Consider the following 10,010-nt stretch of genomic DNA (forward strand, 5'->3'; position numbering starts at 1 on the left):
CAGATAACAGCCAAAACAATTTAACATAAAACGTTAATATTTATAATCTTCATGTTCATAATATTTTCTAAAGGCAAAAAAGTCTTTCAATTTCAGTAAACAAAATAAAAATTTCATTATTATCTTTATTTCACTTTTTTAGTGCCTGTAATATGAAGAGGTAAGAACTTCTTGTTTTTCGAACCCTCATCCGCACCCAATTGTGCATAGGGCACTGAATCGTATAAAAGCAGTGTTATCTTGATTGTTAACATAAGAAGGAAAACTGGTCAGCCCTCCACTTCAGGTACCAGTCACCACACCAGTATTGAATAAATATTGGTGTGAAAAAAATCACTCATATTCATTTGACCCCTCCCTGAAAATCGAACCCGAGACCTCCAGTACGCTAGCCGAGCGTTCTTACCAATGGGTAGCGTAAAGACACTACGAAAGAGGACGAAAGTAAGTACTTAGGTATAGATTATTAGTTGCTTTCTATGAATCTATGGACGTCATAGCGTTGCCGCACATGTTTTTCGATTTTGGAATCCCAAATACACAAAGGACAAAAACTGTGCGCGTTAGTGAAAACTGAGTATAGAACGTTTGTATTGAAAATAGTGAGAAAAAAATAGAATTGACGTGTTCGGATACAGATTTTCTGTAAATTGGATTCCTGCATTCCGAATTGCCCATTCGGAAGACGAAATTAGAAAAATAACGTGTGCGGTTATCAATTATGTCACTTGTTGCGTTTTTTTATCTTTACTAATTTTTGTCTTTGACGTTCTTCTTAATTTTATTTTTTATTTCATAAAATTCATTCAAATGTCATCATTGTCATTAATCGGGGTTTTTACGTTAGTTCCGACACATGTTTGCACTTTTGCATTATTAAAAATAAATAACTGTTATTAAAATCATAAATTTGGTGATTAATAATAACTGTTTTGAAAAATACTGCCGAGGGATTTTAAATGTCGGAACATTTCTGTAACTAAAGAATGGAGATTTGTCTGTAACAAGTCAATATCAATTAGACATACTCAACATGAATAGTATCACGCTGAATGCGAAGCTAAAAGATGTGTTCTGTAAATTATCCGAACCTGGATATAACCCCAATGGAAATTTTTGTTTTGAAAGTCTTCTAACTCATCTTTCTTCGGACAAAATTACAGGTAACATTCGACGGCTTTCGTCAATTAGCTAATTATGTTATGTTTCTTTGTATTATTGTGAATTTGTGGCCAGGCCGATAAATCACAATAAAAACGAGGATATTTTTTTAGTATTCACAAACATAGCAAACAAAATTGCCAACTAAAAACCACCGTTTATTAATTTCTCGCCCCCAACTTTATCAACCTTATTACTTTTATTGAGCAAAAAAATATATATCCATTATGTACTACGACAACATGTTTATTTTTTTTTAATTGGAGAGATCAGTCAGATAAAGCCATGGGTAATACCCATACTCTCTCGTAGAGAAACTTCAAGGGAATACTAATGCTCATATGACCCCCAAATAATTTTGGTTTGTGTGTTCATTGCTTGTCCTTTATTTCAGGGTCTGAAGAAACTCTAATTACTTTACCCGCGGTAACAGAATGGTTAATCTACTACTCGACAGAATGGAATGGATCAATAAAAGAGAGCAACAAATTCATCAAATCTTTTATTCTGCGTCTGACTGCAAAAGCCACGGAAAACAAGACACTCTTTTCCAAATTCTTAGCGAAGAATGTTTATCAAAATACTTTTGCTTCTTTCGATCTCAAGACTGAAAGCAATCCTTCCATCAAACTCGCCCTCTTGGAAATCATGACGGCCATGACCCTTCACGATTCAGGAGTCCAGTGGCTGTATGACAATAAAAAATGGCTGGACTGTATCGAGTTATGTCAGCAAAACCAAACAATATACTTCTCGAGAGCCGGATGCAAATTTTTCTCCTCGCTTATTTGGAATCTGAACGATCAATCTAACGAGATCGCCTGCGAAAACATTCTCAAAGCTATAGCGACGCCTATCTTAGACAATAGGTGGAAATCCAGCACTCTCATAGACGACGAAGAGAACTCGCTGATGCACAACGCTTTGTTTCCTTGCCTGAACATTTTAACTGAAATAATGTATAATATCGAACATTTCGGACGGTCCAATATTATCATTAGAATCTTAAGCACTAACTTTAACTTGGATTGGCATCTTTGCAACCTCATTCAGCTCTGTAGAAGCACAGAACTTCTCGGGAGTATATCTAAACTGCTCTATCTCCACATGCTATCGAAAATATTTGAGAATGAACACGTGATGGAAATAACTAGAAAAGAGCTGCTCGAGTTTGGATTGATCCACTGCAATGCGATGACGACGTTGCTTTCCAAACGTAATTCTGAAAATATATTAGAAGTCAGCAGTTTTGCCTTTATTTTCATGGCGAAAGTACGCAGCCACCATAATTTAGTTTTGGAAGTAGATAAAGATGGCAAATCATTGGAATTAACGAACCAAATCATCGTTATGTGCCTAATGCCTATGTTGTGTTCTCTTCGACTCTGTCAAACGGAATTTGTGAATACTTATGTAGATAAGTTAGTATCCATCGTGTGCGAACACACCACGAGATTGTTATATTCCTTCCGCGACCTTATTAAAGAGAAAAATGACCTCACGGTAATAATCAAGGCGATTCAATATGCCGTGATTTTCCGAAAATATCTCAACCAATCTCAAGCTGTTTTGATTTTCCAATCTTTTTTTTATGGCCTGCAAGACTTTGTTCCGTCGTATGATGAGAAAAATACCCCATCCAGCTATGTGGTTGTTGGTGTTAACAACAAAGAAACTGTGAATCTTGTCCATACCTTATTAGACGCCATTTATATTTACATTGAAGACTTCGGCATAGCGTGGCAAGAATCCGTTGAAGTTTTATGCGTGCATAATTTCTGCGTACGGATAATAAAGACCAGCAACATGGACCCAAAAGTAAGTACCTTTTTTGCACAATTTATACATCATCAGATCTTGACTTTCCAATGTAACAATTAATCATCAAGCATAATTTTCCAAAACTAACATACGTAAATATGTAAACTCAATGTTACAGTAATAATAAAAAGTTTTTTTTCTTATTCTTCATGACCAATCATGTCTCAAAAAAAAAACTCTGCATCAATGAATAATGTAAACAATTTGTAGTAAATAATGATTTTTTATTATAAACATTACTTTTACTAGTGCATTAATTTGCTATAATTTTCTCTAGTAAATTACCAGTGCTCACCCATATGTCAAAAAATTAAATGTATCATTCTACCTCTAAAAAGGTTCCATATATTCTGTATGACGTGCTAAACGAATAAACATTAAGAGGGTCTATTTTCCACATACAGGAATACTTTATGTTTTTGCTCTCCTTTGACATATTGCTTGAATGTCTGCCATTTTTGTATGCAGTGTTCAATTATCACGGTTTTATAAATAAAAATTCAGCACGCTCGGCTACCGTTCTGGAGGTCCCGGGTTCGATTCCCAGAGGGGTCAAATAAATATAAATGATTTTGTTCACTCTAATATTTGTTCAATATTACCCTGGACTGGTACCTGAAGCGGAGGGCTGATCACCTTTCATTCATGTTTTAACGATCAAGATAACACTGTGTTTATATAATGCAGTGCCCTATGCACCATTGGGGTGCAGATAATGGTTTGAATTGAACTCCTTTGAAACAGTATTGTAGTACAAATATAAACGTGTTAGTATAAGCGGGGTATTACTGTATCTGCACCCAATGAAGACCTCATTAGATCAATAGTGTTAACTTTATCATCTATTATATAAATCTCTTTTGTAAAAATGGTGATTCATCCGGTGGTCCCAGGTTCTTGGGTATAGAAATGGCATCATAAGCAGCTACTCAGAAGACATACTGATAAAAATGAATGTGTCTAAAACTTTTATAAAAGGCTTCCTTCCTTTTAAAAAAATGTACTACTATGCTTTACATATTCATTTTATTTTTAATTGTAGCTCAGCATACTTGCATTTAAATTGGCGCAGCTAACAATAAAGAAGTTCCTGTCTCCAAACCTGGCTTTGCTAGTCAACTCATCACAGGGCTCCATAATAGAGGAGATCGGGAAGAATATCTACACAAAATTACATGATCTGAACTGGGGAATACGAGACTCTGCCATGGAACTGTTGTGCGTTGTGGCCGATATAGGGGAAAGCAGTAAGGGCTTTTGTATTTCCTATACTACTTGAACATGAATGTATTATTTTGAGAAATAAATGACTTTGTGTTTTGATCCACTCACATTTTTATTAACCAACTAGTTTCGGCAACAACCTGTTGCCCTCTTCAGGGTTTAATTTATGACATTTTCAGGGTCATAAAATACCCTGATGAGGGCAACAGGTTGTTGCCGAAACTAGTTGGTTAATAAAAATGTGAGTGGATCAAAACACAAAATCTATTATTTCTCAAAATAATATATCAATATGATCTACAAAGTTAATGCTTCCAAAATTCAAAACAACATAAATGTCCCCCTACTAACTATCTATACCAAGGGCGATTGTCCACTACACGGGATCTCACCGTCCGGCAGTCCGGTTTTTAAAGATGAAAACGACTACGACAGTTTAGCGTGATCGAATTTACGCGCAGCGTTTTCACGCACCGATCAAGAGCACCAATCCCAAAAAATATGGACTAAAGCACATGCCAATCCTAGCCAATCGTCGTTTTAAAACGCTAACTGACGTGCCGGACGGTAACCTTCCGCGTAATTCCGTGAAGTGGACAAACGCCCTTACACTAGTATTTGCCTGGTTCCCATTCAAATAGTTTTACTTACTTACTTATAACCCTTATCCGCACCCAATGGTACATAGGGCACTGCATCGAATTGACGCAGTGTTATCTTGATCATTACTTACATGAAGGCAAGGTGATCACTCTTATGGAACCAGTCCAGGGTAATATTAAATAAATATCACTAATATTTATTTTCACCCCCCTGGGAATCGAACCCGGGACCTCCAGCACGGTAGCTAAACACGCTGACCATTACACCACGGAGGCAGTAGTAGTAGCTTATGATTAATTAACCCAAGACCATGGGACTTGTTTCAATGCACCTTAATGCATTATTGTAAAATGTACAACGATGAGAAAAACCAACATTTTACCAAAAATGTTTGGTAAAAACATTAAAAAAATTAAGTAACATGTTTTTCCAGAATTTAAATAAAATACGAACATAAAATATTGGTAAAAGATGTATGCTAGTTGTCACTACATACTTATATATGTTGCCTCGGTGCTCCCCACAAATTGGATGTCCGTTGTAAATTTTATGAATGTCCCGTAACCTAGGGTTAAATTAAACCAAACTCTTTTGAGTTGTTTTTGTTTTACATTCTTAAAAAAAAATATTAATAAACATTTCTGCTCTCTGATATACACAATGTTCAATACTATTTTCAGGTAAACCCTTAGCTGTTTGTATTTGAAAATAGGAATCAAATTATGATGGAGTGGAATCGAACCTATCAACTATATATATATTTTCATGTACCTACTTGTAATTATTATATTTTGTGAAATGCAAAATAATTTTTTAAAAAAGAAAAAAAAATTAGTCTACAATGCATCCATAGAACCACAACCAGACCCAAATTATAAATCTATTTCCTATTTAATTACAATTAAACGATAAGCGATTATATTTCTTCCCATGCTAAAAATGATCAATATCAGTATGTTTGCTAATAACAGTTTGCAGTTTGAAAACTTAGCATATTTAGTAATTGTTCTTTTTTTTTTTTAAATCTTCATGCAATTCTCAAAAATGTTTATTTTGTCACCAATAAAATCCGTAGTTCTTTTTATTTAGTTAAAAACATATTTATTTCACCATCACCTTTTCCCATATTTTTTCTACTAGGGTTGGCTTTGATTATGTGTCTATATAGAATGCACACAGTGGTGTGCATTCCATATAGACTACAGAAAATAAAATATATTTATGGCAGTGGCCATAAATATATTTTATTTTCTGTAGACACTCGTATTTATTTTTTTCAATTGATGTATTTATTTTCAGAATTCCCTCCATTCCAACAACAAATTACAGAGAATGAGCTACCAGAGCTGGTTATCACATTAGCTGTGGATGATTCTGAGCCATATGTGCGCGCAACTGCTCTCAAATGCATCTCTTCAATGGTGCAAATCAAAGTGGTTTGGGACAATCATCTCAAGTATCTCGACTTACCGGTAAGTAATTCCATTGAAAACTGACATTTTTTTGCTAATCCTGAAACTGACACTTACAACATTTGTACCATGTTTATGAAATTGTTTAGGCAGCAATATGCATGAGACTGTCTGAAAACAAATTCACTCACTATATTCTCCCATGTTTATTTCTGTAGATGATTTAGTTGTTAGTCAATTTTGCAGTTAGTAATATGTAACCCCATAAATAATGATATCAGCTGTTTTATCAAAATATTACAAAATATTGTTAATTGTCTTCCCAGGCTAAAATGATGAAAATCTTACACGAAGAGTCGGAAGGCTTAGTACGAAGAGAGGCAGCCAAAGTCGTTACTAACATGTACCAAGGGAAGAAATTTGCTGCCGGTATCCTCGATGACATATTCATCACGATGTTCCACTCTGCCGTTAAAGATCTGCATTGGGAGGTTCAACTGACTGCGCTCGACTTCTGGAAGAAGGTCATCGCCAGCCAAATGTGCCACCAGGGAATGATAGACGGAGTTTTCCCCTCAGTCACATTCTCCAAAGAAAACAGAAAGATTGTACAACTCAACAACGTCGAAATCAAAAAGAGATTAATGAAAATTTTAAATGAGCTAGCACTACGGGGCGGCTTAGGCGCTCTTATTTGCTGCTTGGATGACGAATCTGACATTGAAGTAATGGAAAAATCGTTTGATATTATCTCCGACTTGATGAAGCTTCTGGAAAAATATAATTGCCTCGATATTACCGCAGTTAATACCGATACATCCGTCACTGTTAAACGGCCGATCATGGATGAAAACTTTTTGAAAACTGATGATGGTTTCACTCAAATCAGCAAATTCAGAAATAATGCCGATGTTAGGAGTGATGTAGCCGTTACAGAAATCTGCATCTCGTTTCACAACGACACAAATTCCGATACTATTATCGAGTCTATAGTGTGCTCTGATGATGTCAATCTCTTGGCTAATGTTTATAACAATCAACTGAAAGTAAACCAACAAGAAAAGAATAATAAATACGATTTCGCAAAGACAAACGGTATCAAAGATATCAATAACATGTTTGTCGAGCCCGAAGTCTTCATGAAGACGATTAGAGAAAATGATTATAGAAAAATCATTGCGGATAAGAAAGCATGGAGGACTGGAATTTCAACCGATATCAACTCGTTGATCGAGGATATCCTCGCTGTATATAAAGCAACGGATGTCAATAGCATGGATTGCTATTGATCATGTATACGTAAATGAATGTACCATCAAGTGTATTATATAGTTTTAAATATATATGTAGTTCACAGCACGCAAATAATAATCACTTTTGTAATACCACACTGGTACGTGGCAATCAAAGTGGAATGAGAGTTCAGTCATACGGGACGGTCTTCTATTCCATTCAATTAATCTGGTTAGCACCTGGTGTCACTCACTGAAGATCTACCTCACCTTGACTTGATTTGCAATCATGATAGCACTCAATTAGCCTGATGCTCTGTGCACCATCTGACAAAGGACAAAAAAGAAAAGTGAGAAGTCTAGGGTTGCCAAAATTGCAGTTCATAATTCGGAACTGAATGTGTATGTAGAAATGGATGTACAATTCATCATTACTGTTACTATTACTACTTCTCACCCTTATTTGCATCCCATGATGCACAGAGTGCTGCGTTGTACACAAAGTTACTAGTTCTACACCTTATGTACCAGTCCAAGATAGTATTACATAAATGTTTCAGTTTAAAAAAAAAACACTTATTTTTATGTTGACCCTTCTGGGACTCGAACCCAGGACCACCTGCATGGTAGCCAAATGTGCTAATCACCACGCTATGGAGGCAGACAAATACTGTAATGTTGCACTGCATTGTATATGTATTACGTATTCCATTCTCAAGAGAAAAGAATAAACATTTTTGATAAACATATTGTTTTAGTTTAAGACTACAATTTATAATTATTTTTCTGTTTATATTTTTTTAAATAAGTCATCTGTTATATATTATTCCATTAGGTACTTTAACCTGTTGAGCTGTGAATTTTTTTTTAGTTTTTTTTAATGACTGAAAATGCACTATATGGTTTTATGTATATATGTAGGTACATATTTTAAATATCTTATTTAAAGATTTTAAAACATGTAGGTATGTATCGATGACATGCTGATTTGGAATTAAATAATGTGCACTTTTATGTAAATACTCTTCTAGGTACTAGATAATAGATTACATCTTGTTGTTACAGTTGATACAGTTTGTTCTTACTGTTCCACTGATTAATATTTTGGTTGTTTTATTTTTATCAAGTGATTTTGACACAATAAAACATCATGTTAAAAAATAATTGACGTTTATTTCCATTATAATTAGAAGTTGATTCTACCCAATTACGTTCATATTTGTATACTCTGGGGTGTTTTTTACTCTAAATCACATTATTTTCAGTTGAGTCGGGCTGAAATTAATAGCTACATGGCAAACCTACCACCAGTAGATAGATGTCGCATTTCTATATCTTTGAAAAGTCATTTATTTTTTATTCACTCACAATATTATTTACTAAGCATCATTTATATAACCGTTATAATTAAACACCGTCAATCAGTATAATAAATTGATTCCCATTTCAACGAGCATTGCGCTTTTGCCAACTGTCTTTCAAACAAAACATAACCTCAAATTTTCTATTTGACATAGTAAAAGAATATGTATTTGCACTCGTAAAGTAAGCCATGTTATATTTGTTCATTTATTCTAATTCAATAATAATATTTGTCCCCAAAAATCACAAATATTCACATTGGCATTTGAATCACTTTTCAAATTACCCATTTGATTGATTCTTCAACTGCATTGCTTGCTCAAATTTAAAGAATAATATTTTTTTATACCTAACATACCACAAAAATAAGAAACAAATGCTGTTTAAAAGTCAGAGACTCACATTTATTGAAATTTTTGTAGTAATAAGTGTGTCACATGCATATTATGACTTTAGGGGGGGGCTTGGGCTATGGAGTTATCAACACACAGTTCTGAAGAGTGTTTAAATTGTATGATTCTGAAAACGTGCTTACTTTACGACACATAGATCAGGGCTGTCCAAAGCACAGCCCACGGCTTATATTTGTGTGGCCTGCAACGTGTTTTTGATTTACAGAAAATACAAAAAAAAATCCTATAACAAAATTTATTTCGTAGAACAATATTTTATTTTTATGGCAACCCAAATAAAAATAAAATAAAAAATGTGGACAAATAAACGAAGAACTAGTAAAATCAATGTGTCAGCCCTTAAATATTTTTAGTTATTTTGATTGACCCGGGATCATTTCTGGTTTGGACAGCACTGACCTGTGGTTGCAACTCGGGAAGTAATCACAGAAAGATGCAGGAAAAAGTTATATTTATAAATTAACAGTTAAATCTCTGTGTCGATTTCACCATTAATATCGAACAATGTTGATTACTGTTTTGTATCACCATGTATTTCAAATAAATTATTGTTAATCTTTATGCATTTCTTTTTTTATATAAAAAGATCTGGTAGACCAATTTCGATTATTACTTTTAGCATATTTTTTACATACTAAAAATAAATCTGATGATTTTGTTTTTATTATTTTTGTTATGGAATGGATATTCTGACTTTTTTTTTTGGTTATTTTAAGCTCGGTAAGCTAGGGCATTTTTGTTAATAAATCTAGTTCTGCTCATCTGCTCAAACTCCTTAAATC

The 10,010-nt window shown here is 34.2% G+C and overlaps 1 protein-coding gene across 2 annotated transcripts; it reads left to right on the plus strand.

Annotated features, from left to right (window-relative positions):
• Window positions 1-759: 759 nt before the first annotated feature.
• LOC148312390 (integrator complex assembly factor Brat1) lies at window positions 760-9,789 on the plus strand. Of its 2 annotated transcripts, XR_015839244.1 has the most exons (6): window positions 760-1,163; window positions 1,556-2,979; window positions 4,025-4,229; window positions 6,109-6,281; window positions 6,548-7,614; window positions 7,713-8,198. XR_015839244.1 is itself a non-coding variant. In XM_088277400.1 (5 exons), the coding sequence occupies exons 1-5, from the start codon at window positions 1,034-1,036 to the stop codon at window positions 7,508-7,510; spliced, it is 2,895 nt and encodes a 964-aa protein (XP_088133526.1). In that variant the 5' UTR covers window positions 760-1,033; the 3' UTR covers window positions 7,511-9,789. The 2 variants fall into 2 exon arrangements, 1 of the variants encoding a protein (XP_088133526.1); XM_088277400.1 differs by having other exon boundaries at window positions 6,548-9,789.
• Window positions 9,790-10,010: the final 221 nt, after the last annotated feature.

This window comes from Brachycentrus maculatus, unplaced genomic scaffold, assembly GCF_059751285.1.
Source record: "Brachycentrus maculatus isolate JH-2025_06_01 unplaced genomic scaffold, ASM5975128v1 h1tg000042l, whole genome shotgun sequence".
NCBI classification, from domain to species: domain Eukaryota; kingdom Metazoa; phylum Arthropoda; class Insecta; order Trichoptera; family Brachycentridae; genus Brachycentrus; species Brachycentrus maculatus.

What these genes read in the sequence shown, in the direction of transcription:
- LOC148312390 (XM_088277400.1), top strand. Translation starts at nt 1,034, where the DNA reads ATGAATAGTATCACGCTGAATGCGAAGCTAAAAGATGTGTTCTGTAAA. An exon ending in CCAGCAACATGGACCCAAAA is followed by an intron (nt 2,980 to 4,024) that starts GTAAGTACCTTT and finishes TTTTAATTGTAG; the next exon opens with CTCAGCATACTTGCATTTAA. An exon ending in GGCCGATATAGGGGAAAGCA is followed by an intron (nt 4,230 to 6,108) that starts GTAAGGGCTTTT and finishes ATTTATTTTCAG; the next exon opens with AATTCCCTCCATTCCAACAA.